This window comes from Gastrolobium bilobum, unplaced genomic scaffold (assembly GCF_033153095.1).
Source record: "Gastrolobium bilobum isolate Gb01-03AN ecotype WA unplaced genomic scaffold, APGP_CSIRO_Gbil_v1 utg3209, whole genome shotgun sequence".
In the NCBI taxonomy this organism is placed as follows: domain Eukaryota; kingdom Viridiplantae; phylum Streptophyta; class Magnoliopsida; order Fabales; family Fabaceae; genus Gastrolobium; species Gastrolobium bilobum.
In genome coordinates, this window is record NW_026899772.1 from 271,555 (window position 1) to 299,470 (window position 27,916).

The 27,916-nt window shown below is 33.0% G+C and overlaps 3 protein-coding genes across 5 annotated transcripts; 1 reads left to right on the forward strand and 2 right to left on the reverse strand.

Annotated features, from left to right (window-relative positions):
• Window positions 1-13,458: 13,458 nt before the first annotated feature.
• On the forward strand, window positions 13,459-14,706 carry LOC133293378 (uncharacterized). Its single transcript, XM_061491951.1, has one exon. The coding sequence runs from the start codon at window positions 13,466-13,468 to the stop codon at window positions 14,420-14,422; it is 957 nt and encodes a 318-aa protein (XP_061347935.1). The 5' UTR covers window positions 13,459-13,465; the 3' UTR covers window positions 14,423-14,706.
• Window positions 14,707-17,332: 2,626 nt separating this feature from the next.
• On the reverse strand, window positions 17,333-20,001 carry LOC133293373 (pentatricopeptide repeat-containing protein At5g19020, mitochondrial). Its single transcript, XM_061491943.1, has one exon. The coding sequence runs from the start codon at window positions 19,999-20,001 to the stop codon at window positions 17,890-17,892; it is 2,112 nt and encodes a 703-aa protein (XP_061347927.1). The 3' UTR covers window positions 17,333-17,889.
• A 1,434-nt stretch (window positions 20,002-21,435) lies between these two features.
• LOC133293347 (uncharacterized) lies at window positions 21,436-25,598 on the reverse strand. Of its 3 annotated transcripts, none has more exons than XM_061491899.1 (6): window positions 25,376-25,598; window positions 24,405-24,641; window positions 23,498-23,609; window positions 23,241-23,415; window positions 22,459-22,696; window positions 21,436-21,886 (listed from the first exon to the last, which is right to left on the reverse strand). In XM_061491899.1, exons 1-6 carry the CDS (start codon window positions 25,548-25,550, stop codon window positions 21,585-21,587), a joined length of 1,239 nt encoding a protein of 412 aa, XP_061347883.1. In that variant the 5' UTR covers window positions 25,551-25,598; the 3' UTR covers window positions 21,436-21,584. The 3 variants fall into 3 exon arrangements, with proteins under 3 accessions (XP_061347883.1, XP_061347885.1, XP_061347884.1); XM_061491901.1 differs by having other exon boundaries at window positions 21,436-21,862; window positions 25,376-25,571; XM_061491900.1 differs by lacking the exon at window positions 25,376-25,598 and adding an exon at window positions 25,198-25,351.
• Between the last annotated feature and the right edge of the window lie 2,318 nt (window positions 25,599-27,916).

A 27,916-nucleotide genomic window follows, 5' to 3' on the forward strand; every position in this document is an offset into this window, starting at 1 on the left:
AACCAAACGTATATGAGGTAATATTGGCTCAAAGCCTTTGAGGACAAAGAAAAGAACGAAATAGAGACGCTACAAATGTTCCCAAAGAAGCTGATCAGCAAACGAACATATGTTGTTCCAAATACCTATTTATACACGAATATGCACTATTCGATTTAAAATGGTCATTTAATTATTCGATTTAAAAATCAAAATTCGATTTTTAAAAGAAATTCTTTTCCCACCATCCATATTTAAATTCAAAATTTTAAATCATTTCAAATTTCGAATTTTAGATCAGATAACTAATTCCAACATAAAAAAGCAATTAAAACAGTTGATTTCTTTTTGGATACCAATGTGATGGGCAGTGGGACATTCAATGCATTGTCTGTCACCACAAATGGTCATTTAATTATTCGATTTAAAAATTAAAATTTGATTTTTAAAAGAAATTCTTTTCCCACCATCCATATTTAAATTCAAAATTTTAAACCATTTCAAATTTCGAATTTTAGATCAGATGACCAATTCCAACATAAAAAACAATTAAAACAGCTGATTTCTTTTTGGATACCAATGTGATGGGCAGTGGGACATTCAATGCCTTGTCTGCCACCACAAATGGTCATTTAATTATTCGATTTAAAAATTAAAATTCGATTTTTAAAAGAATTTTTTTTTCCAATTTATCCAATAAAGAAAGTTTGTATTTGCCATGTAGTGTGAATACAATTTGTAGAATTAACCAGGAAGTGACACTTGGCAAAACTTTCCAACATTGAACCCTCCTTTATATATATATAGATTTTGGTCGTGTAATTATATATGGCATACTAAATTGATGTTTAAATTGCAGATATTAATTTGACGAGGAAGGTTATCCTTACAATCTTTTTTTTTACAACCTCTTACAACCATATCTTATCACCGTTGATTTTCGTCAATCAACGGTTATCATTTATTGTGAATTAATAATTAATTAATGACTTTAATTTGCTAAAATGATAATCGTTGATTGACGGAAATCAACGGTGATAAGATATGGTTGTAAGAGGTTGTAAAAAAAAAGGTTGTAACTATAACTTGCTCTAATTTGATTTATTAATATTTTATATGTACTTTTTTAAATTTTTTATTGTATATTTAAGTATTAATTTATTTGATGTGTGTTTGTTATAAGAAGAGGTGGCAAAGTGGGCGCCTGCCCGCCACGACCCATCTCGCCAAAAAATGAGTCAGTCTGCCCCATCTCGCTTTTGAAAGTGAGCTAAAAAACTCGGCCTGAATCTGTTTTATATTGGCGTACCTCTCCTCGCCATCAACCTGCCAAAAAAGAGTCCATCCCGCTTTTGAGATGGTTTGTCAAACTCACCTCGCCCTTCCCTATTTTGCAGACGAGGCGGGTTGTCGAGCCTGTTTTGCCGACCCTAGTTACAAGGGATAGGATATTATGCTTATTTTTTCATGCTTACTCTACTTATTCAGTTCCAATATCGTTAGATCAGAATCTTATGTGAATAGAGAAAGGGTGAAGGTTAGATGATATTTTAATTTAATAGTGTTGGAAATAAGTAGATAGAATATATACGAAAAAAGGTAACTACAATATTATATCCCTTGTTATAATGAGAAAAGTTTTCTTAAAAAAAGAAGAGAGAGTAAAATTATGCACCAAATTAACACAAAAATAAACCAAATATATTGTTAGATTTACATTAAAATTAGGCATAAGATATTAGGAAAAATTACTCTTATGCAATATAAGAGTAGTTTTATCTCCAATAGATCCATCGAGAACTGTGACACCTTTTTTTATTTTTTTTGTAAATGGTTGGCCCACCACATGTATGTCTACAATATGAGAGATCTTCTCTCATGCAACATGAGATTAGATGAACCCAAGATATTATGCCTAATTTTTTATGTCTACATTTTTTCTCTCCTCTTGAGATTCAGATTTAATAGTGTTGGAGATGAGTAAATAGAGTGAGAATGAAAAAAAATAGCCATACTATCATATCCCCTAAAATTATACTAATATTCAAGATCTTTATTAGAGGATAATATAAGGGTTTAAAGTTCTTAAAGTTACTTTAAATAACTTTATCCAATGTACACCAAAATACACATATACATAAAAGTGTGTGGGCTCATGTTTTCTTTTTCTTTTCCTTCTCTTCACATTTTGATACATATACATAAAAGTGTGAACTCTACACATTTTTATTTGTATTTTGATGAAGTTAAACACACTTTATATACATAAAAACATTGAGATTGAAAATATTATAACGAACAACGACAATGTTACCATGATAATCTATGAAGCACTGACACTTCAAAAATCTTGACGTGTCGTGTTCGACACACTTTCCGACACTCTCCGACACTCCGACACTCCAAATGCGTTGTAGAGACTCAAAAAAATTCAAAGGTTACGTTGCATTGTGTTTTTAATTCTAACTATTAGATTCGTTAGATTACGATTACCATTTTATTGAATTTAATATAAGAGTAAGGTTATACTTATAACTTTTTTTTTGTTACAATCTCTTACAACCATATCTTAACACCGTTGATTTTTGTCAATCAACGGTTATCATTTATTGTGAATTAATAATTAATTAATGAGTTTAATTTACGAAAATAATAATAGTTGATTGACGGAAATCAACGGTGTTAAGATATGGTTGTAAGAGGTTGTAAAAAAAAAGGTTGTAAGTATAACCTTCCTCATAATATAAATATTTGGGATATCTTATGTTTCTTTGCAAAATTGATAAGTATTATAAATTTAGTTTCATTTTTTGTAAATTATTGAATATTAAATATAATATATACTATATAAATTAAAAATATTATTTAATATCAAAACGTGTACTAACGTGTTAAAATTTAACATTTTTTATAATTAACGTGTTCAAGTATCGTATCGTGTAATGTCGTGTTTTGTGTCCTATGACAATATCGATGCTGGATAGATGATAATATGGTCCCCGATTATTTTTGAACAAATACAGCTTGCTATATTTCAAACCATAATCTACTACAAGGAATGTTGCATGACTATAGTTCGTGGATGATATGAGATCATGCATGACTACAGAACACGGAACACTGAAATCTTCCAGAATTATTTTTTTTTCTAAACTGACGTGAGTCCACAATCTTGCTTCCACGGTTATCTTAACTATTTCTTTTTTAAACTGAAAGGATGTGACAGACAGCGAATGGTTAATTTATAATAAATAAAGCCTTAAATAATCATAATAAATATAATTAATCACAATTTATTTTAATTAATAATTCAATAAAGGTAAATTATTAATTCAAAGATTTTTTATTAATTAAAATAATTTGAAATGATAAATATGAAAATTATGTATTACTCACATTACTTAGGTGAATATTAATATTTGAAAGAGAATACGTTCACATGAGGACATAAATATTTTATACATATGGTTGATTTAAAAAGGCACTTTATGTTTTACCAAAAAAAAAAAAGAGAGCACTTTATATGGCTTTTTGACCCTTATAACCCTTTATTATTAATTAATTACCGATTTGACCTTGATTATAAACTATTTCAAAAATTTAACCCCCTCAGAAAACATAACACCAATCTGCCCCTGTTTGACCGTTGACCACCAAGCCTACCCGGGTACACCCCTCTGTACCCGGGTATTTTTTGAAAATTTTTGTCTACCCGAGTAGGGAGGAGTGTACCCGGGTATTGTTCTTCGTACCTGAAAAATTGCTTGAATTATTTACCCGGGTAGAGAGGGGTGTACCCGGGTAAATCTTCGACCACCCATTTGGTATTTTTTCTCTCTTTTTTACAGCTAATGAGATAGATCAGTATTATCAAGTTAAGCATGCCTAACCAATTTGAAGAGCTTTTAGCTTTGAGAATGGATTTGGAATTTCCATACATCAACACTGTACTGCTCATCAAAGCGGTCCCTGTTCGTATCGATTATGATGGGGTCTACTTTTATGTACGTCAAAATCGCGCTCCTATATATAAATGTGGTACCGGGTCTATTGGGGAGAGTGAGACGGAAAGAAAATAAAGACAGGGTTCATGGTACAGAAATTTAGTGTGAGCATGTAGCTTTTCATTTTACTGGTAAATGACGAATTATCACGTTCAGGGAAGACATGCATGGGACAAGGTTTGTGGTTGTGGATTTATACTGTTAACTGAGAATTCTCTTTATGAAATAATCATTGAAAAATATTTGTGTGCTTTACAGACCCAAAAAAGTTGCAGAGGAAGAGCACGTGATAGTCGGTGCCTCCATATTCAAAGCTTGGAGAAGAAGAGTGCATGAGAGATCCAAAGAGCAATCATACCGGGTGGTTGAAGATTTACCCGGGTACACCCCTCTCTACCCGGGTAAATAATTCAAGCAATTTCTCAGGTGCGAAGAACAATACCCGGGTACACGCCTCCCTACCCGGGTAGATAAAAATTTTCAAAAAATACCCGGGTACAGAGGGGTGTACCCGGTAGGCTTGGTGGTCAACGGTCAAACAGAGGCAGATTGGTGTTATGTTTTTTGAGGGGGTTAAATTTTTGAAATAGTTTATAATCAAGGTCAAATCGGTAATTAATTAATAATAAAGGGTTATAAGGGTAAAAAAGCCCACTTTATATACACAAAAACATTGAGATTGTAGTGTCCACGTAGCGCACCTGAGCAACAGGGTACTGTTCTAAGTATTTTTGCATCTTCAGAAACATAAGAGTATTTTATGAAATTATTTTTGAGGAAATATGTTTAGGAAGGGACAAGGAAAACTATAGCATAATAGGCAAAGAAAATTTAACAAATTTTTTATATTTTTAAAGTTTTTTTAATCCATCCCTAATTGTTACAATCCTTAACTTTTGCTAAACTACAGGGATTAATTAAAGATTAAAATGAAGTATAAGAATTTTTTTAAGGGTTCGCTTTTTCTACCGTGAATGTAGATAATTTATCTACATTAAATCCAAAACAATGTTGTTTTGAGGCGAAAATCAATGTATTTTTGTAATTATAAGTTATTTCAGGATTATAATAGTCTTTTTTATTATAATTTTTTAACTCAAAACACCGTCATTTTGAGGATGAATATAGATAACTTATCTAAATTCTCTGCAGAAGCATTAATGCCTTTATTTAATCATGTTTTCTGCTAAATAAATCTCTTTAGTTTATCTGAATTTTAAAATAGGCCTTCAGAATTCAACAAAAGTTAATGGAGTCTTAATAACTATTGCCCATAAGGATTTATCTAAAGATTTTTAACAATATATATAAGAACTATGCTAAAAACCTTTAAATTATAAAAATTTAATGTAGCCATAGAAACTTAGAATAACTTAATCAAAAGTTAAAAATTTAAAACCACATCATGAAATCAAACTTTTAGTTTTGAAAAGAATGTAAATAGATAAGGCGACTTTATCAAGGCCAAGGGTCTACGGACTAACTTATATCAGATTCGATCTAACCTGATATGACATACAAAATAAAACATGTTCAGACTTCAAAAAAATCTATTTGAAAAATAGATCATAGGTCAACTTTTTCAAGGTATGGCCTATAAAGCTAGTTTATATCATATTATTTATTTTAAATAAAATAAAGTAATTATTTAAAAAAATTAAATAATAAAATGATATTATTTTTGTTACTTATTAATTCCTGATAAGTTTGGAAGGCTAGATAGGCTTAAAGAGATTAAGAGGCACACGCTAAACCTTATTTCAAAATATAAGTTAAATCAATCATATAATTTAGCCTACATCAAACTAATATAGGTCAAGCTCAAACTATTTTATATAAGTCTGACATAGTGAGGCCAAAACCTAATTTAGTCCATCTACCCCCCTAGTTTTGGAGATTAAAAAATAAAAAACTTGAGTTATGTTATGGAAATTTTAAAAATAATTAAAATAATCAAATCTATGTAGTGTATGTCGCAAATGTATGAATTAGATTATTGTATTTCTTTATTTTTAAAATACAGATAATGAGAAAGTTACGCTAAGACAGGATTATTGGAATGTATCGTTGAAACATTAATGATAACCTCCACATACTTCTAGGATTATAGGAATTCCTTTTGCTTCTAATCCTCCCTTCCATATGGTAATAATTAAGGAAGGTGATTGTCTGCATATGAAAAAACATGACAGGATTTTTTTTAAGGAAAAAAAAAATGACAGGACAGGACGTACAGGACAACACAAGACGGCAAGAATCTCACCAATTTTTTTTTTTAAAAAAAAATGGAATAACATAATATTCTTGTGGTGAAGTTTTTTTTATACATTCTTTCAGAGTGAGATTTATATGATATTTTCATAGTTGATTTAAATCTAATTTATCGTCTATATTATTTATGTAATAAAGGTTTATTTTTCAAATTTTATTGATAAACATGAGTTGGTGATAAGATTGAGAGAAAGTAAAGGATGAGAAATTGAAATGACTAATAATAGATTGTGTGCGATATATATAAAGCTGTATTTTTTTTTGGTAAGCTAAAGTTAAATTTAATCAGTAAGTATGCTAGATGTGCATTATGCAAATATTTTTAATTTAAGTTAATTTAAAAATATAAATTAAAAAAACATTTAAAAGAATTTTTTTTTGATACATAAAGAATTTTTTTAAAATTTAAAATAAGATATATATAATTAATGCAAATATAATTTAAAAGAGTATAAAATAGAATAAAAATGTTTATATTGATAAAAAATACATAATTAGTTTAGAAGAATTTAAATTTAAAATTAGAAAAGATAAAAAATTAAGAATAGAATACATTAATTTTTAAAGATAAAATATAATTTAAATAATGCTAAATAACATTATGATAATGGAGCAAGCAATATCATCGCATTATCAATACAAACATTTTTACATTCTAGAAGACTTCCTAGTAAATCGTATTTTTCATAGTGATTATTACATAGCTTGACAATGGATATTGCCGTTGACTTGTATTTATTGTCAATGGATATTCTGAAAGACTTTCATTTATGTCTACGTTGAAGATTGAAAGGTAATCATATTCCAGAACACTAAGCGCTCGGAAACTTGCGGTGTGAAATCACTCTTCCCTCAGTTACATAGCTTTCCAATTAGGTGATCATCACAATTTGGACCCATCACATTGGCCTGCTGAATTTTCTGTCATTGAGATTGACAGAACTTGAACACCAAATTTAAATTTTAACATGTGATTTGGAAGTGTAGAACATTCGATACCATGCCATTCTAGAATTTGGTTTATGTAAATCAACACGGCATCCTACAAGTTTAAGATTTGCAAGTGCTAACCAAATCTAAATTTATGTAAATTTTCTCATCACCACTAAATAATAGCTACCTCACCAAAACGTGATTATTCCCGACTCGAACAGAATTTCTTCCAATGATACATATGGTTTATAAAAAAAGTGTATATTAAGTTTCATTTACGTCCTAAACCATTCAGTGAAGTTTTATGTAAGAGTTGGGTACGTAGGAGTTGCGGCAGTGGACACACGTATACACATATCACGCATATACATTAGTTTATGAATTTTTATTATTATTTTAAAATTTAATTATAAATAATTAATATGTACATATTGAAGAATACCATTAAAAATTGATATATATATATATATATATATATATATATATATATATATATATATATATATATATATATATGGCAGGATCCTTTGACAACGGTGTCAAATTTTAAAATTTGAAACTAAATCCTAACCATTGACTTATGTCAATTAACGGTTATCATTTTCGTCAATGAAACTCATTAATTAATTATTAATTCTTAATAAATGATAACCGTTGATTAGCAAAAATCAACGGTTTGGTATCAAATTTTAAAGTTTGACAAGTTAGTAAATATAAATTCTTAAAAGGTCTATCAAAAAAAAAATATTCTTAAAAGACAAGTTAGTAATTATACCTATAATTATGGGGATAGGATATTGTGACAACCAAGTAAAGTTACAACCAATGTTACTACCAATTAATCTTACCGTTAGATTGGTAGTAACGATCTGATGGTCATGATTTGTTCCTTATATAGCCTCTCTCCCCCCTTCTCTCTGACTATACTCTCTAAACGCAGCCTCCGTCGCGCTGCCGCACTCTACAGCCTCTCTGCCTCTGCCGCCGCTGCCCATATCCGCCGGCCGCCGCCGCTTGTAACCCTAATACCATAAGGCGATGCAGTTTTGATGCGGATAGACCTTCCCATTTTTTGTGTTCTGATTGCTCTTTTAATTTATTACAATATTCCATGTTCCAAAACTATAGGAGCTTTTTCACAGGAGAAGGGTTGTTCGTATTATAAAAAGTGCATTCTTTGTATTCAACGAGATACTCATCACAAGGGGATAGATAACAAAAAATCAATCACAACTTAGAGAAGGGAAGAGAGAGGGGTTATGGAAATCAATTAAATCAGAACCATATACTGCAGCGGTGCGACAGAGGCTATGGGCGGCAGCGGCGGCTGCTGCGTTAGAGAGTATAGTCAGAGAGAAGGGAGGAGAGAGTTTATATAAGGAACAAATCATGACCGTCAGATCGTTACTACCAATCTAACGGTGAGATTAATTGGTAGTAACATTGGTTGTAACTTTACTTGGTTGTCACAATATCCTATCGTGGTCCATCAAAATTCAAAAATAGACCCTGATAATCAAAATTGTAGTCCCTCTGAAATTCAAAAAGATCAACATTAGTCCTTCAAAAGAACTAACATGGGTTATTTTGTAATCTAAAGAGATCACAAAATGACTTTTTTTTATGAGATAAAATTGGGTCCCATAATTTTGGTTGAGGACCCAAAATGTTTTATTGTAACAGTTTAGTTGACTCTTGATTATTATTTTTTTATGTTAAGTTAAATTTTTTTTTTTCGGTTTATATTTTTTGTATTTTAATATATTTAAAAAAAATTCCTTTTATTCTAAGTGTGCAGACATAAATAAAATTTTCTAGGTCCGCCTATGACTTTTACTCTACCAAAAAAAAAGACAGTTTTACACTCTAAATGAGTAATGTATAATTTCTAAATTAATATTAATAAAGGAAATATAATAATCTAATGGAAGCCTGCAAGATGAAATTAAAATCCGCTTAAATCCTCTATTAGTAATTATAATCATGCTCATCTTTATTTTAGTGGTATTTTTATTTTATTTTTTCTTAATTTAAAACTCAAACCTTTAAATCAAACATAAATTCTGAGTTTAAGTGATAATTAATTGAAAATATTATAATCTTCGAGAGATTGATACTCTACTTCACCCGATATTACTTGTTCAACTCCTAGGGTAAAAAAATCCATATAAAAGTGGATCATCAAATCCCTTCCCAAATATCGAGTTTAGTTTTGAGTTATTCACTTAATTTAACATATGTGGACTCAACTCATGGTAAGAAAATTGAATTTTCTATCGTAAATAAGAAACAAAGGAAAATTAAGTATAATTGAATAATGTTTTGGTAGAAAATGAGTCTTTAGTCATCATCATGTAGTAATAAAACTAGCTGCTTAATTATTACCAAAAGGAAAAAAAAAACTAGCTACTTAATTAAAAAATGTAAATCAAGTTGATAAAATACAATTGAGGTAGTTATTAATAAGCCGCCAAGAACGAAGTCAGATCCAGTCATCCAAATAAAAAATAATTAAAGCTCAGCAAAGCGATTTAGTGATCTCTTATATTACGTAGGTGATGATGCACTTTTTCCAAAAAGACAAGAAGAAAATAAAAAATTGGTTAGCTTCGGCCATGTAGGCAGAATGACTGGTCAAAACAAAAGGTCAGATCTACCCCTTCAAATTCAATGACTCTATTTTATAAATTAAATTCCTACAAAGAGGCTAAATCCAGGAAAGAAGAAAAGGTTAGGTCATAGGTGACGCTTTTCCACTCGCTCAGAATATTTATTTGTAAGCTTTTAAATTGAGATTTAATATTTTTGATAAAATATTTCTTTTTTCTTTTTTTTCTCTCTCCTTGTGATGTCTTGTAAAAAAATTCTATACACCATTCTAATAATGGAACTTAACATAAATCGTAAAGTCTAATAAAAAAGAAGAAGGAATTTAAGGAAACTAAATAATACCAACAGAAATTTCCAATTTTAAAATATACAGAGAAAGCAAAATCAAAGTTAAAAAGTATTATTTTTTGGGTTAGTTCGATACGTAACACTCAAAATATTAAACTCTTTATAATATTATTATAGGGAAATGCATTTGTCATATTACATGACAAATGAATAGTTATTATGTTAAGAAAAAGATAAAATAAATTCATTGAATAATGTGTCATCTTATTTTTTTAATATTATATAATTTATATTTTTCTTAACATAACAACTATTCATTTGCCGTGTAACATGACAAATGCATTTCTCATTATTATATATGTAACTTATATAGTATTATTTTTTTTATTATAATTGCTAAATAAAGTGGGGAAAAGTGATCCGAGTCGTTCTTACTGGGACTAGAGGGTCATAGTTTAAACTCAGGAAAAGATAATTATTAATAGAATCTCTTAATATTGAAGAATTAATCTCATAATAATGTTTGTGAAGATTGTTGGTCGAATACAAAAAAAAAATATTTCATAACAATTTATTAAATTAATTAAATTAAAATTGATTATTTATGTAAAAGTAAATATTTTACACCATCAAATTTTAATATATCATATAGTGGTACATACTAAAAAAATTAAAACTGTCATAAAACATTGTTAATCATTCCACTAATATAGTATTTTTTTGATTTAGGAAAAAAATATCAATAATAAATTAAATTTAAAATCTTCGGGCATCAATTATACCTTTTTATTTATCTAACAATTATCAACTTAACGATATTATTAATATTTTTCTCGTAGATATTGGAAGTTTGCAATCAATTAACAAAGTGATGGTTATGGAGGTTTGCAAGAATCAAACTCTTGCTCTTATCATCGATCCACGCTCCGTGAAATCCTAATATTTAACAAACAGTGAAATTAAATAGGGATAAAATATTGTGTCTATTTTTTTATGCTTATTTTACCTACTGATCTTCAGCACCATTAGATTAGAATTTTAACTAATCTATATCAATTTTCTTTTTCTCTTAAAATTCTAATATAATAATATTGGAGATAAATAAATAAAGTAAGTATAGAAAAAAAAAGCATAATATCTTATCTCATTAAATATTAAAATGTATTGCACAGAATTGGCGTGAAAGAGTACCATAGGAATCTTATTAAGATTAAAAAACCAAACCAAACCAAACCAAAAGCATCTTAACAAACCATAAAATATTAAATGGATTGCACGTCACAGGCGTGAAAGAATAACATAGGAACCTACTTAAAGTGAAATAAAAAAAACAAATCTAAACAAAAGCATTCCCTTTAAGTCATTATAAAAAAATGGTAATCCGCAATTTCGCACGTTATTATAAAATACATGCATATATAGTGATAGGGGAATATGTCCCTTCGAAAATCCGCATCTCCGCAGTTTCGTGAAAGATGAAAAGCTGAAAAAAAATGTATAGTTTTTTATTTTTATTTCTGGGATACATGTATAGAGTACAACGTTAATTATGAAATGAAAAATCTTCTTCTACCTCACTTTTCTCTTATATCTTCTCATATTAATATGGTGTGACATTGAAGTATAATCACATAATTTTTTTAATAAAACTAATAATAATCGGAAGATAAAAATTACTTAAATAAAATAATGATGTGTAAATGTGTTTGGATATACTATATTATTATTCTTGTAATCAAATAGACTGGTTTTTTTTCTTCCCTCAAGTTTCCCAAAAATAAAACACAGCCAGTTAATTTGCACGATTGAATTATTTTGTCTTCGTCAACTACGCCACCAAACTGTAATATATGAGACGCAGTAATGGGAAATTTCCCTCTATATTTCGAGTTAGAAGTATGAAGAGTACGTAAATTTAACGGTCCCTTCATGCTACATCAATTATTACGCTGGTACGATAAGATCTCATTCATTTAATATTATATACACACACCCACTGTATGATCTAATTAAGAATTCACTTGTTAGTTATAGAAGAATTGGTTTTAAATTTTAATTTATTTAAGTGGTATATAAAATGACTTTATGTCAAATGAATAGACGCTATTCACTTCAATTTAAAATTTAAATTATATTACCTTTAGTATTCTTTTAAGTATGTTGCGCTTGTTATCAAAAAAAAAAAAGTATGTTGCGCTTAAAAGTGATTTTATTTTATACTTGTCAAATAAAATTTATACTAAATTAAATTTTAAAATATTTTTTCTTAAATTTAACTAAAATATTTAATTAATATCAATTTTTTAAATTAGTTTTGCAAAGATTTAAACCAACATGGTAAATGAGGCATAACATAATTGCGTTTGGAGGTCAGGTACGTGCGAAATTACAACTGGTTATGAAAAAAAAAAAAGATTTAAACTTATTAAATAAAAAGGACTCAATTTTTTTTTAAAAAATTAACTCGTGCTAATATGAATTGCTTTTAAATTACGTGCATATTAAATTCAATCAAATTCGAACCAACCGGTTTTTGTTATTAACCTGTACATATATTTATTTAAAAAATCATAAAAAATAAAAAATTGAAAAATAATAAAATTAAGAAAATAAGAATTCGAGTTAAGTTGGCTTGAAAGTTTTAAAATTAGTTGAGTTAAGATTGAACAAAAATTATCGAGTTTTACTAACTTTCATCCTATTTAATACGGATGTCAATTTTATTTATGATCTTAATATGAATAAAAAATTAGCCCGATAGAATTATATACTACGAAATTTAAGAGAGAAAAAAATAATCATTTAAATTATAGGGCTTAAAAATGAAATCGTTAATAAACTACAGATTAGGACGAAAACAAAACTGAAACCAAATTTCAACGCGAACAAAAGAAAAGGAAAAAAGGCTTTTGCCTTGCTAAAATTAAATAAAGTCATGAAAATAACGTTGCCATGAAAGAACATGAAAAGTAGTAAACATAAGAATTCTTTGAGTTGTGCATCACTTATATCCATTTTATGAGCAATTAAAGGGATAAGCACAAGGGCTGCGAGGCAGTTCAATAGTTTAATTAATTTATTAATTCTAGAAAGTCAGCGCTACCTCATCACATTCGTCATGAGTCATTTGGTCAGATTGGAAATAACCTTATTCTCCAAGGCACCAACGTTGTACGTAGGACTTGAATTGAATAATAGAACACTCTAGAGCCTAAAAGCCCAATCACCTTCCTTCATAAAATCCCATCCCATTCTTTTTTTTGCCCCATCACCAATTTTCCCTCCCTTTCTCCCTTCCAAAACACACACAAACATACACATACACATACACACCACTACCCTTCCTTCCTTAATTCTCTTGCAAATCAATTCATAACATCATGGGAACTCTAGTGGGACATGTAGCTCCAGGTTTTGGGTTCTTGCTAATTGGTTTGTGGCACCTCTTCAACCACATCAAACTCCATGTTCTTAATTCCAAGTCCTACGTTGCTCCACCATGGTTCCCAACATCTAAATCCAAGTACCTAGAACTTTTCCTCATTATGGCAGGTTGTACAGCCTCCATATCCATGGAACTTTTCATAGGACCAGATCGCCACCAACCTTTTGACCCAGATGGAACCATTCCCTCTAACCATCTCCATAACTTCGAACACTCCTTAATCTCCATGACTTTCTTTGTCTACGCAGCTTTTGCTATCATCCTCGACCAAATCCACACGGAAGCACAATATGAGTTAACACAGATGCTAGGTTCCATAGCCTTTGGTCAACAGCTTCTTCTCTTTCACCTTCACTCCGCAGATCACATGGGACCAGAAGGCCAATACCACTTGTTGTTACAGCTTGTGATCCTTGTTTCACTTTCCACTACCCTCATGGGAATTGGCATGCCAAAGAGCTTCTTGGTTAGCTTCGTGCGTTCCCTCAGTATATTCTTTCAGGGTTTGTGGCTCATAGTTATGGGGTTTATGCTTTGGACCCCTGGTCTTATACCCAAAGGGTGTTTCATGAACTCTGAGGAGGGTCACAAGGTTGTTAGATGCTCTGATCATGACTCTCTCCACCGTGCTATATCGCTTGTTAACATTCAATTCAGCTGGTTCCTCATCGGAATCACCATCTTCGCCGTTTCTTTCTACTTGGTTTTGGTCAAACTCTATGGTCAAAAGGTTCAGTATTTCTCGTTGGGGAACGAGGAGGAGGAGAATGAAGAACGAGAAGATGATAAGTCAAATGACGACGTTGAGTCCCAAAAGAGAAGCGTACTTGGCAACCCCAAGAGCTTTATTCACGTAGGGAAAACTTTTTCACCTGTTGACATTGAAAGGTAGAGTTACGAAACTATAGGAGGGGGTGGTTAATTTGTGATTAGGTCGTTGGGGTGTATAGTGAGTACTATTAGTTTGGTGGGATCCATGTAAATTTATTAATTAAGCCAGCAATAATGTGGTTGGCTTAAGAAAACTTGTTCATGTGTTATAAGTATTTTTTAGACTTGGATAATTGGTTTGGGGGATTGTGTGTTTGGACTTTGGGAGATACTAAAGAATTATTAGTGTTTCTAAGTTTGTGGAAATATAGAGATTTTGTTGATTAATTTAAGGGCTTATCTATTTTCATGTAATTCGAAGGAAAATATCTTGAACAGGGCTCATCACTTGAAAAAAAAAAAAAAAAAAAAAAGGCATAGTTATCAAAATATTTGTAAGCCAAAAAATTAACTTATGTAATATAAGAATAATTTTTTCCTTATTTAACGTGGGTTATCACTTTGGGATTATTTTATTTTGTACGGATTTAGTACTAATTACAATGTCCTAGCAGTTTTTTGCAACCCTTCTGTTGGGAGGAAACTAGGAGCTAGCCGTGGTTTTGGTTTAGCACACCTAATTTGATTTTCATTATCAAATGGTGATATTAAGAGGTCTCTGTACAATGATTGGGGAGTAACATGCCGTTTCAATGTTATCAAAAAAAAAAAAAAAACATGCCCTTTCAACTAAGATACCTATCTAGTTTCTGTATTACGTTTCTTTCAAATAATAAAATAGTGAAAAAATATGTTTTAACATGCTCTCTTTTTTATATATGGACTTAACTAGGGGTGGCAATATGGGTTGAGTCTGGCGGGTCAACCCGCCAACCCGCCAAAATGGAGCGAGTTGGGTTGAGATTTTCAACCCACTAACTCACCTCAACCCGCCCCGTCTTGAAGTGGGTCAAAACGGGTTCAACCCGCCGCGGGGCGGGTTGACTCGCCGGGTTTTAAATTTTTTTATTACTTTTTTTATTTTTTTACAATTAGGTAGTATTTCATTAGTACTTAAATTTTTGTGATATTCAATTTTTTTTTATCTTAGTACTTTCTAGAAAAAAATAAAGAATAACAATTTTATTTATGACAAATGTTATCTATTTATAAATTCCTAAAGAATGTTTGACAAATATTAGTATACATTTAAGATTGAGACTAAAAAAATATAGAGAAGTGTGAAATAAAATAAAATAATATTAAAAAAATTCATAAAATATAATTTATTTTTGAATTTTAATTACATTTTTTTAATTGGCGGGTTGACCCGCCAACCCATCATAAAACGGGATGGATTCATTTTTACAACCCATATTTTTTGGTGGGTTGATCCACCAACCCGCCAACCCACCATGAAACGGGGTGGATTCATTTTTACAACCCATATTTTTTGGCGGGTCAACCCGCCCCGCCCCGTTTTTGACGGGTTGGTGGCGGGGCGGAGCGGGTCAACCCAAATTGTCACCCCTAGACTTAACATTTCTGCAGCAGCCGTAGATAGTGTTATCTACAGCTGACACAGAAAAGTGGGCCCCACAGCTTTTTAAAAAAAAAAAAAAAAACTCAGGATCAGTTGCCAGTTGCCGTATCCTAGGATCCGGACGCGGATCCTTGCTTGCTGTAGGTACAGCTGCTGCAGAAATCATTTTGCATTTATATATATCAAATAATGAAATAAATAAAGTATAAACGAGGTTGACGGATTTCAATATAAATATATTTTTTGATAGCTACCTGTGTTCAGATTTCTTTTGCCATCAAACCAAGAAGCTTGCATTGGATACTCGTTGAACCACCGCAGAAAGGGGGCAAGAAAAGAAAGCCGTAACGGAGAGGGTAAAAAGAGACCGATGCAGGTGCAGTTCGAGAGAAAAAGACAAACAGAGGTGAATTCTATCGTGTAATTCAAGAGAAAAAAGCACGAAACAATAACTAGCAAACGATTCACTTAAATATTAAAAGTCCCTTTAATAAATCACCAAAAAAAGTAAAAAAAAAAAAAGAGTCTCTTTCATAACTGAATTAGGCCGTTTATATTTGTCCAATTCTATTGTACTAATTCGCAGGAAACCTCTTTGAAGGAATTAGCTAAGAAGTATGAATTGTCTTTCGCTTTGGCCTTGTTATTATTTTGTTTTTAGGAAAGGAAAACAAGACTAAGTAGTGAAGAAGGAAGGATGAATTAACAGTAGCTAACAAACTCATGTGAAGGGCAGCAAGGGGGGGGTAACCAAACAAGAGATGTTAAAGGATGAATGAGAATCGTTTTTTGCCATGAAATCCGTATGAGCACTCTCCTCAGGCTTCACATGAAGCAAGGTGACTTCCAGCTCCCGTGAAGAAGGGTCCTATCCTAATATCTCCAATCATTTTCATAATTCATACACGCTAACCAGACAAGCTCTATCGAACAAAGGCACACGCATCCAAATTCACATTCTTAATAATTAAGTCAAATTTCAATACAAAATAAAACAGTTTCTAAACCTTCACGCAAAAGCTTGTAGGCTAAACAACTTTTCTATAATAATCAGTTTTATACACCCTTGCTTATCCGTGAATTTTTCACCTTGTTTATAAGGGGGTAACTGACCTTAGTATCGTTGCACACTGCCAAGTCTACTCTTTGTAAATTGTAATACAAACTATTACTATGCCACAGGTGTAATCGGATAAGCAAGGCAGAAACTTGCAATTTCAATGGTAAATATATTCGGAGCTCGCATATTAACTACAGATATAAGTCTCTTATAAATAATCTGCTCAACATAAACATATTACATAAATGTAAACTTGAGATTTGTGTGCAAGCAGGCAACTTCTATCATAAATAATGAAAGAATTACACTTCATGTTCTAAAGGAATTGTAAGCTCTTAGGTAACATATTAAAGAACTTAGCCAGTGCCCAATTATTATTACATGCCGGACAAATTATGTTTCTTCGCTAAAATCTATTCAAACTCAATAGCTCCTCAACACATCAAAAGACAAATAGTCGGTCATCATTCCTAAACTCTACCTATTATCTTAACAGTTATATTAAATGTCGGTCATAACAAGACCGAAGTATAACAGAAGTTTTAAGACATCCTTGACCGTTAATAGCATTCCTATTAGCTCCCCACATCTACTAGAATGTTGGATCAGGATCTTCCGGTTTGGTATCAGCAACCTCACATTTTTTACTTCCAATAGTGCATAATGACCGAGTATAGTCTGGATTTCCCTTATTTCCAGGTTCCAAAACAAATTATTTTGAAGCTCATATATAATAATAACAGTATACCTAAAGCACAACTAATAAGGGGTAATTCTAGACAATTTATATAACCTGGATCCATGATAATTCCTTAAAAAAATTTCATAATGAAAGATCAGCATGCCTTAGATTGGGATAAAAGTGACGTTGATGTTAATACTGAAAGTTTAACATCTTCATCCTTAAAATTAGCAAAACAATGTAAGTGAATTGAAGCTCCTTTAACTACCTTATAACACCACTGCACCCAGGCGTTCTCTCCATTCTCTGATTCTGCATGATTCTTCTTACCAATGATACATCCTCCCACCTTCCTGCATCTGCATATATGTTTGATAGGAGAACTTTACCTCCACCATGCGATGGTGCCAACCCTGCCAAACTCTCTGCAGCCCTCTCTCCTATATTGACATTTCCATGAGTTCTACATGCTGCTAATAAAGTTCCCCATATCACCATGTCGGCCTCCATTGGCATGCTCCTTATCATTTCCTCAGCTTCTTCTAATAGCCCAGCTCGGCCCAAAAGATCAACCATACAACCATAATGCTTGATATCTGGTTCCACATTGTATACACTCTTCATGCTTTTAAATATTCTTCGCCCCGGATCTACCATCCCGGCATGGCAACAAGCACTTAGGACTCCTATGAATGTAATCTGATTGGGTTTAATATGATACCTCTGCAAATCGGAAAAAACCTCTAGGCACATACTTGCATGTCCATGCGAGGCTAACCCACAAATAATTGCATTCCAAGGGGACACAGAATAGGCTTTGTCTCGCATCTGATTGAAAAATTGTAAGGCAGTGTTGATGCTCCCACATTTTGCATACATATCAATCAGAGCAGCACGTAAATTGTCATTCAAAGGAATAGACTCACTACATACATATTCATGGGCCCGTCTTCCTTCCTTCAATGTGCCTAACGTGGCAATTGCAGAGAATACACTCACCATGGTAACTTCATTTGGTTTGATCCCACCGGCTACCATTTTATGGAAGATTTCAAGAGCCATTTTGGGCTGTTCAGTTTGTGCGTAGCCAGAAATCATGGTACTCCATGAAAAGACATCTCTTTCAGGCATTTCATCAAAAATATGCCTAGCCTGGTCCATCATTCCATTTTTCATGAAACCAGCAACAAGAGCATTCCATGATTCTAGGTGATCTTTTAAACCCACTTCAAATTGCAAAAAGGAAAGGTCCATCATCCCACAAGCTGCATAAAAATGGATGATTGTAGTCTGTATAAAGTTATAACAGTCAAAGCCTCTCTTAACGACTGTTCCATGCAATTGCTGACCATCACCAATTGCAGTCAGCCGACCACATGCTGAAATCAAATTCACAACCATGACCTCATTAGGACCCTGTCCAGTTTGTAGCATTGCATGATACACCATCAAAGCTTCATGCAAACAATCCATTTGGATATACCCATCAATCATTGTGCCCCATGAAATCACATCTTTATCGGGAATTCTCTCAAACAACTCCCTGGCCGTGTCAACAAGCCCTGCCTTTGCATATCCATTCAACATTACATTCCACGAGACTAAATTCCGTTCAGGCATCTTGTCAAACAACCTTCTTGCTTCCCCTATACCTGAACAAAGACAGTATGCATGCATCAAATTCGTCGAAACAAGAACCAACCCCTCAACGAACAATTTAATAGCCAAGGCATGAATCATTCGACAGTTCAAAATTTCACCAAAATGTGAGCAAGCTGATATCACATTCACCAGAGTCAAATCATTTGGGACCACACCATCAGACCTCATGTCCTTGAAAACCTCAAGGGCTTCTTCAAAGCACTCATTTTGGACAAGACCCATTATCATGGTGGTGTAGGAGACACAACCTTTACCAGGCATTATGTCAAACAGTTGGCGGGCATTGTCCAATTGACCAGCTTTTACATACCCAGAAACCATAATGTTACAGGAGACAGGGTCCAACGTAGGACAAGCCTCAAACAGTAACCGGGCACCACAAATTAAACCGCATTTTGCATACAGGTTGATCAAGCTATTCCCAATGAACGTGTTGGAATGGAGTCCGAGTTTGAAGACCAGAGAATGAATTTGGCGGCCCTGATAGGAGGTGGAGAGAGAGGAACAGGACTTGAGAGCGGAAACCAATGCAAGCTCGTACTCTGCGTGATTCTGGTATTGCCTGGCATTGCAGAAAACGCGAATGCAGTGTTGTGGGTCTTGCACAAATGGAAGGGCTTTGGTGGAACTTGAAACCCATCTTAGATTTGGATTTGGTAACTTAACTGGAACATATCGAACCAAGATTCTGAGTGTAGAAATTAACACGAACATGAGTTGTGACCATTAGAGTTAAAATTCGATTTATTCTCCTTTAATCTATGCCCAGAGAAGAGACGTGATATCGCTGCTGAATTATTCTTATTATTATTTCCATCATTACTCTTCCCTTTTGAATTTCATTTTTCGCTAACAATATGTGAGTTATAGTTTAACAGTTTTTTTTTTAATTCTTATATTATTATATTTTAAATATTATTTTTTAAATTCTATTTTTCTTAAATTTTAATTTTTTTATTCTCTTAAAACAACTATATTTTATTTTTATTTTTTCCTTAAATTTCAATCACTTCTACTCTCAAATTTTTTAATTTTTTGATATTAATTATTTTTATTTCTCTTATCTGAATTGCTCTACTATTATCTATTAAATTAGAGTACACTATTTTAGCATTAACTTAATCTTTTAATTTGAGACTTTAACAATTGTGCCATGTTTTCCAATAAGATTTAGAGTAAACACCCTTTTTAGTCCCTGTCAATATCTACGAAGTCCTTTTTAGTCCCTTGCAATAAAAAAGGACCAAATTGGTCCCTGAAATTACAAAAAAAAAGTCATGTTAGTCCTTATGTCAACTCTCAAATATGTAGAGTGACCTTTTTCTTGTACTTTCAGGGACCAATTTGATCCTTTTTTATTGCTAGGGACTGAAAAGAACTTCGTAGATATTGCCAGAAACTAAAAAGGGTGTTTACTCTGAGATTTATCCAAACTAACACGGCTCCAAACTCACTACAACTGTTAGCAAATACGGTTTTCCATGTGGCTCGTTTCTTGTTTCCTAAGGCCAGCTAGTTTTTTGGCCCTATGGCCAGGATTTTAAACTCGTTATGGATTGCAATGAGTTATGCACAGTACTCGCTGCAACTCCCAGCAAATTTGGAACCATGACAGTTTGACAAAAACTCCTTTTAATTTGCTCCCCCTTAAAGAATAACAATTTACACAGGTTATTTCTAAATTTTAATATTTAAAAATAAATTTAAAGAATAATTATATATATCATAAAGTTTAAATTTGTCCTTTTTTTGATTTTGATTTTTTAAAATCTACCTAAATCAATCATGCACATTTCTTATAATTTAATTTTTTTTATTTATACTTTCTAAAATTTTATTTAAATTTAAAATAGCTATACAATACACAGGACTTACAATACCATAAACCCAATGAAATAAATATGCAACGTGTACAATCACATTATTCAAACAATGAACTGGCAAATTGAACGACTATTCCAATCCTTAATGCATATTTTTCTAAGGAATTAGGGTAAATAATTGCATTGCAGGGACAATGAAATCAGCAATTTCAGGACATCTACAACTAATGAGATGGGTCAACAATGAATCAAATATTTACAGCCGTTAATTCTGTAATAGCACTTACCTGAACTCTGAAGCAATAGTAAATGAAAAAGTGCATTTCATTTCACATGAAGAGGTGAATATATACACATATCACGTATTGCAACACACTAACATTCTATATATAAAGCACGTAAGGTCATAACTTACAATACCATAAACCCAATGAAAATGCTATACATATAGTAAGAGTAATTTAAAGACGAGAACTAAGCAAATTCACGATCAGGAAAGAGCAAAGGAGCCACAAGAGTCCATATATACAATCCAGCAGTAACCCACTCTGTGCCAATCCGAACCCATACTGATACCCATCCAACATCTATGAGGTCTGAGCTTTCAGATGAACTAGTCCATCCAGAAAGAAGCATAGCTGAATACATGGTAGCCAGAGCAAATATTAGGTGGAAGAATGAATAAGAATAACTAACTGGTCCTGCTTCCTTTTCCTTTTCCTTCTCCTTTGTTTTTCCTTCCTCCAGTTTTTCTTCAAGAAGAGGATTTCTCTCACCTGGAAAACATAACATTAGAAATGAGACGTAATAACTAGAAAAATCTAAAAAGGCTTCCAGAAACTTTTATCGTTTCAATTTCATGCTAAGTACTAAACCGAAAGAATTGTACTAATAGTACTAACATGATTTTCTAACATATACTAGTCTCACATTGAATAAATTAAAGATGAGAGTAAAACTTCTCATCCTATACTAGCCCCACAACGGGTAAGTATGAAATTTCCCATTTATAAATAACGGTCAAACTCTTATTGCATTACAAGCTCCTATTTATCCCACATTGAACAAATTAAAAAGAGAAATGCTGAGTTTTGGTTATAAATTAGGAACCAAATAACTAATGCAGTAAAGAAGTTGTAAAAAAAAGGGGTCATGGGTAACCAGTTCATGATCGGTTATTTTACCATTTTTTTAAAATCCTGTTTTAACAGGTTGATTGAACTAATCGAAGGACTGGTTCCTAGTTTTTCCGGTTGGGTTCTGGAAAACTATGGTATCCAAAGAGCAAAAGAATTTAATCCAAAATACCAACACACATATCATAAAGGAGTCGAAATATTTTTATTACCCGATTTAGGAGAAGATGGTGGTGATAAGAACGTGGTTGAAGATCCAGCACGAAGAGCAGAATACAACACTGATAGCACTGTTGTTAGCATGCCAAGAATAAGTGTACTTGTGCTGACAGCTCTGGACTTGTTGAGACCATTGCACTCATAGCCATGAGGTTCACTAGAAAGGCCCGTGTAGCACACGTAAGCACAGTAAAGGGAAATAACAGATGCAGGCAACAAGCTTCCGTTCACCTGTTTTTACATTCTCATTATTATTCATTTTTTTTTCAATAATAAAATAAAACAATGAGTACATGAGGCTACATGGATGGAAACCAACTAACCAAGTACCACACTTTCCTTCCAAACCTATCAAATATAATTCCCATGACGCAAAATAAAATTAAGAAGAAAGAAGGGTATTATCCAAAGCTGATTTTCGGACCTCCTTATTTTCACTTTTGGCCAACAATATGCTGTAACAAGTTATGACTAAAAACCAACTCTCAGGAGGGCACAATATAAGCTTGAGAAAGGGTCTCCCAGTAAACTGGCAGAAAGCCATAAACATCTTTTGCATTGTTGAGAAGAACAACATCCAAGAATAAGTTAATAAGTTTAACTTCTATCCTTCCACAAATAGGCTACAGGATTTAAGGACTTTATTTAGCATACAAAAAGAATATATTATTGGAAATTGCAAAACCCTCAGATGTTCTCTCATTAACAAGCATTTCATATTACACAAAAGCATGGAATATAATAGAGCTTCAACTGCTTAAAAGTATTTATTTACCTGAGGATGTAAAGCAACAACTGCAAACACAAAGCCAAGAATCATGGTCATGACAAGGAAGAAGACATTGAGGCTACAATCATATCCAGAAGGGTCGAACCAAATGAAAAGAATTCCTGACACCACATATGCTGCAATGTAGCATACGACTGATACAACAAGTAAAGCAATATACCTAAACAGGAAAATTTATTAGGATCACAATGGCAAATAGACAACCATAGGACAAAAAATTATATAAAAAATTTTCCGCATACCATTTCTGTTCATCTTTCTCAGCCCATGCATCATTCCAAGAGTGCGTAAAGTCAAGTAAAATTAGTACTTGAATCAATAAAAACAAGCCAGCACCAAATTTTGATATGAATCCTGCAATATTATAAACAAGCACGCATCAATTTTGAAATTATGGTTTAAATTCATATTATTCATTGGGGAATATTTTTTATTTTTTATTTTTAAAATCATTCAGAAATCAGGCCTCTCCTACATACGTTCTATATAGGTACAATATGCATATACACAGCAATATATACGACACTAATATCAAGAAGAAGCACTTTAACAAAACAGATTCCCTCTGATATATTAATCCATGATTATAAATTTATAATACATCCATTTCGAGAAATTGGAAGTAAGGTGTTAATTTGTTGCAAAGGAAATCTTATTCTCCCTGAACTGGACCAAATAAGGCTAACCTGACAGTGAGGCTCTTTTAAGTCCAAAGTCTACAATATATAAGGGTCAAAAGAACAAAGTTCTAACCTAAAAGAAAATGAATTGAATAATGATGCATTACCAATTAAAAAAGTTTAGCACTTGCATCCAATGATATGTTGTCATATAATTTAATGAATTTTATATATCATGTAGTTGTTAGCATAGCCAAACTCATTAAATGAGGAGCCAACACAAGATTGGTTGATAATGCCAAAAAGTTTAACATTGACAATGCATCAAAATTAAAAATTTGTGATCAGGGGAAAGATGCTTGCACATGCCCACTGGGGGGCCATAAACATCTCAAATAGTCATCAAATATAGGCAACAAACCTCTCCGTAAACTACTTTTCAATAGCAAATAAATCTGTGCAAAGACTCTATTCAATCATCAATACCACAAAGAATCAAAAGCAAGAAAGTAAAGGTTAGAGAACATACCATATATCAATATTATGACATCTGGAAGGAAGAACGGAACGACCATAAGCAATAACCAGATCACCACTTTCACAGTCCATCCACCATGGTGCCATGAATCACGCCTATCATTCCGGTCCTTCACACCAATCATTATAAGGGCTAGAATACCAAAGAACAAGAAGTTTCCCAAGCTCACGCGAAGAACTGCTTCTGCTTGATACCATTCCTTGGTGTGTGTCCCGGAAGAATCTATCCCTGTAAGTAAGGGTTTATAGACCGAATAAAAAAGGGAAAATATTCAAATCCTAGCATAGAAAAAATAATTTCCAGGGATAACAGATATTAATTCAGTGCGCTTAACCTATGAAGCATCGGCTCCGACACTTTTTTTCCGATACGTTCTTCTTACACGTTCTTGTTACGACAGTTAATTCGCCGATACGATACAATATGTTTCCGATACGCGTATCGGATACGTTGGAAAAAAGAATTCGGAATATCGGTGCTTCATAGAACTCGAAACTCATGAAAGTATCAAGAAACTTATATATATTATATATTGTGTTTGAACTGAAAGATTACTGCAAGTAGCACTATAGCAGTGAGTGTGTGTGGATTAACTTTTTTTTTTTTTTGGGGCCAAAACAGCCTATAATAATTAAACAAAAAAAAAAATTCTTCCTCAAAATTAATCAAAACCAAACATGCTACTAAATAATCTGTTTCTATATGATTCCATTCAACCAAAACTTCAAGCTTTTCTCTAAATACTTAAGAGTCATAAATCAAGACACCTAATAAATGTGGTTACCTTAAAAGGAAAATTCAACCTCACAGCTGAATGTAGTCCGTTTCTAAAAAACCCTAGGACATGAATATGAATCAAGAGAAATCCAATTTATCATCACACTTCACCAATCATGAAAATAAATACCCAAATGGAAAATTGTGATGAAAGTTGCAAGCTTTAGTGAAAGAATGGAAGTTACATGGGAGTTTCTCCAATAGGGGTGCTCCAACTTCTCTGAGAATCCAAGAAATGATGAGAGAAGCGCCAAAGAAAAAACAGTAACCGATCCTAGCAGATTTTTGGGAGATCCCAGATGCCACAGAGGTACAGAGACCACATGTCAAAGATGCACAGCAAGATACACAACACGACATGGCTGATACTTTCGCACTTTCTCTCTCCTTTCAGAGTTGAATTTGAACGCTTTCCAGTTTAAGGGAACAAACAGTCACAGATAGCTCCGAGCTCCACTCGTGTCGTTTGAGAATTTCTCTTCGCCGTTTAAGGAAACACTTGTCGCTTGGACAGATTCTTATCCCATATCGTCTCATGAAAGTGAAACGCATGGTTGTATTAAAAATATATTATTAAATGAGTTAGATTTAAATAAGGGTAATTGAATTCTTATCCTGTTAACTAAAATTAATTTATTTTGGGCTTTGGTGGAAAAAATAGAAACGTTTTCGAAATTTTATTTCTTTTTTATAATATGGATTTCTCAAATGTCTTTTTCTTTTTCAAATCTTAAATAATATAATTTTTTTTTTTTTTATAACATTAAGGGGCGAAGCCCCAAACAAAAACAAACAAACAACCAGAAACAAAAAAGAACTATCCAGGGTCTATATCCCTACAAGAGGAGATTCCCTGAAGATCGTGATCAAATAACTGAGCAAGGTGAAACGGCATAACTCTATGACTCCAGAATCCAGTATCTTTGTGAAGAGCAGACTTGGCTAACCAATCTGCACAGGAATTAGCTTCTTGGAATATGAGAAAGCGTTACCTCCCAATCCTGACCGATGACTGCTTGTATCTTAGCCACTATACGAGGCTGACAAGCTGCATTGCAATCAGCAAGCAAAGAGAATACTTCAGAAGCATCTCCTTCTAGTTCCACCTTCTTAAATCTCAATTGCCAAACCAATTCCAGACCTTTTAGAGTTCCCCAAAGCTCCGCCATTAAAGGAGTGCAAGCACCAATATGATACTCAAAGCCTCCCAACAAAGAGCCATCATCAGATCTGATAATCCCACCACAAGCAGCCACCTCAGTATTCCTTTCAACTGCCCCATCAATATTAATCTTCACCCAATTTAGCCTTGGAGGTTTCCATAAACTCATACGAGTTGGATGAATGCTAGTAGTAGCCATAGCCTTCCTACCCATGCAGTTACGAACTTCCTCTATATACATAGCAATTATGTGCGTTCCATGGGTTGGATGCTTGAAGTTGGTATCATGGACACTTTTGTTCCTCCATCCCCAAATGAACCAGCAAGAGATAAAAAAGACATCACGCCAATCATCTGAATTACTTTGATTCCAAGCTTTTGAGATATTATTTTCAACCTAATCTCTAAGATCCAAGCTGTAGAATAAGCTTTGCCGATTAGCTGAAACCAGAGAATTCCAAACACTTCTAGCATGCTTACAATCTCTTAGAACATGGAGATTTGTTTCCAACTGACCAGGACACATTTTACAATGACCAGATTCCCCACTCCATCTAGATGTGCGGTCTTTAGTAAGAAGGCGGCCATGCATTATGATCCACATACAAGATTTAACACGTTGAGGCCCATGCCATTTCCATATGGTAGTTCAAGAATTTTTCAACGGCATGAGAGGGAAACCAAGCATGTTATAATACGCGGTTTTAACTAAAGAGCAGCCAGCCTTTTGATTTCTCCAAATAATGTGGTCATTTCCATCCGATGCGCTAGGAATGAGAGCAGCTTGGATCCTTGCAACAGCTTGATCATTGAGATATTGACGAATATAGGGAAAGTTCCATTGACCAGTATTGCTGTTCACGAAGGCACTAACAGGGAGGTTCAACTCCAAACCTGTTGGAGTACGAGTAGCCAGAGAGGCAAGACACTCAGTTAAACCCAACCAATTGTCTGTCCAAAATAATGCATCATTACCGTCTCCAATCTCCCATTGCATTGCTTGAAGAAAAGATGGCCAAACACTACACAGATTTTTCCAGAAGTATGAGTCATATGCTTTATGATTTACTTCCCTCCGAAGATCCAAACCTCTCTTATATTTACTTGTTACAACTCGAACCCACAACGAATCGGGCGAAGTAAGTATCGTCCATGCAAGCTTGTGAAAGAAAGCCATATTTTGGACACGAAGGTTAATCACCCCTAAGCCACCCATGCTCTTAGGCTTGCAAATATTATCCCATGCAACCAGATGAGATCTCCTTTGACCATTTTTATCACCCCAAATAAAGGCACGCTGCAACTTCTCTATTTCATCACAAATGACTACAGGAAGCAGACTGTGTTGCATTTGAAATATAGGAGTTGCTGAAATAACGGAGTTGGAAAGAGTAATTCGACCGGCAAAAGATAAGACCTGGTTACTCCAACCAGACAACTTGTGCCTAATTCTTGTAACAACATCAGCATAATGGTCTTTGGTTACTCGACCATGTTTCATCATGGACCCAAGATATCTCCCTATATTGTGAGTTTGCTTAAAGCCACACACATTTGTGATATC

Coding starts and splice junctions, on each gene's coding strand:
- LOC133293378 (XM_061491951.1), top strand. CDS start 13,466: ATGGGAACTCTAGTGGGACATGTAGCTCCAGGTTTTGGGTTCTTGCTA.
- LOC133293347 (XM_061491899.1), bottom strand. CDS start 25,550: ATGTCGTGTTGTGTATCTTGCTGTGCATCTTTGACATGTGGTCTCTGT. Junction 23,416..23,497: donor GAGAAAGATGAACAGAAATG/GTATGCGGAAAA, acceptor TTTCCTGTTTAG/GTATATTGCTTTACTTGTTG. Junction 21,887..22,458: donor ACCATCTTCTCCTAAATCGG/GTAATAAAAATA, acceptor TATGTTTTCCAG/GTGAGAGAAATCCTCTTCTT.
- LOC133293373 (XM_061491943.1), bottom strand. CDS start 20,001: ATGTTCGTGTTAATTTCTACACTCAGAATCTTGGTTCGATATGTTCCA.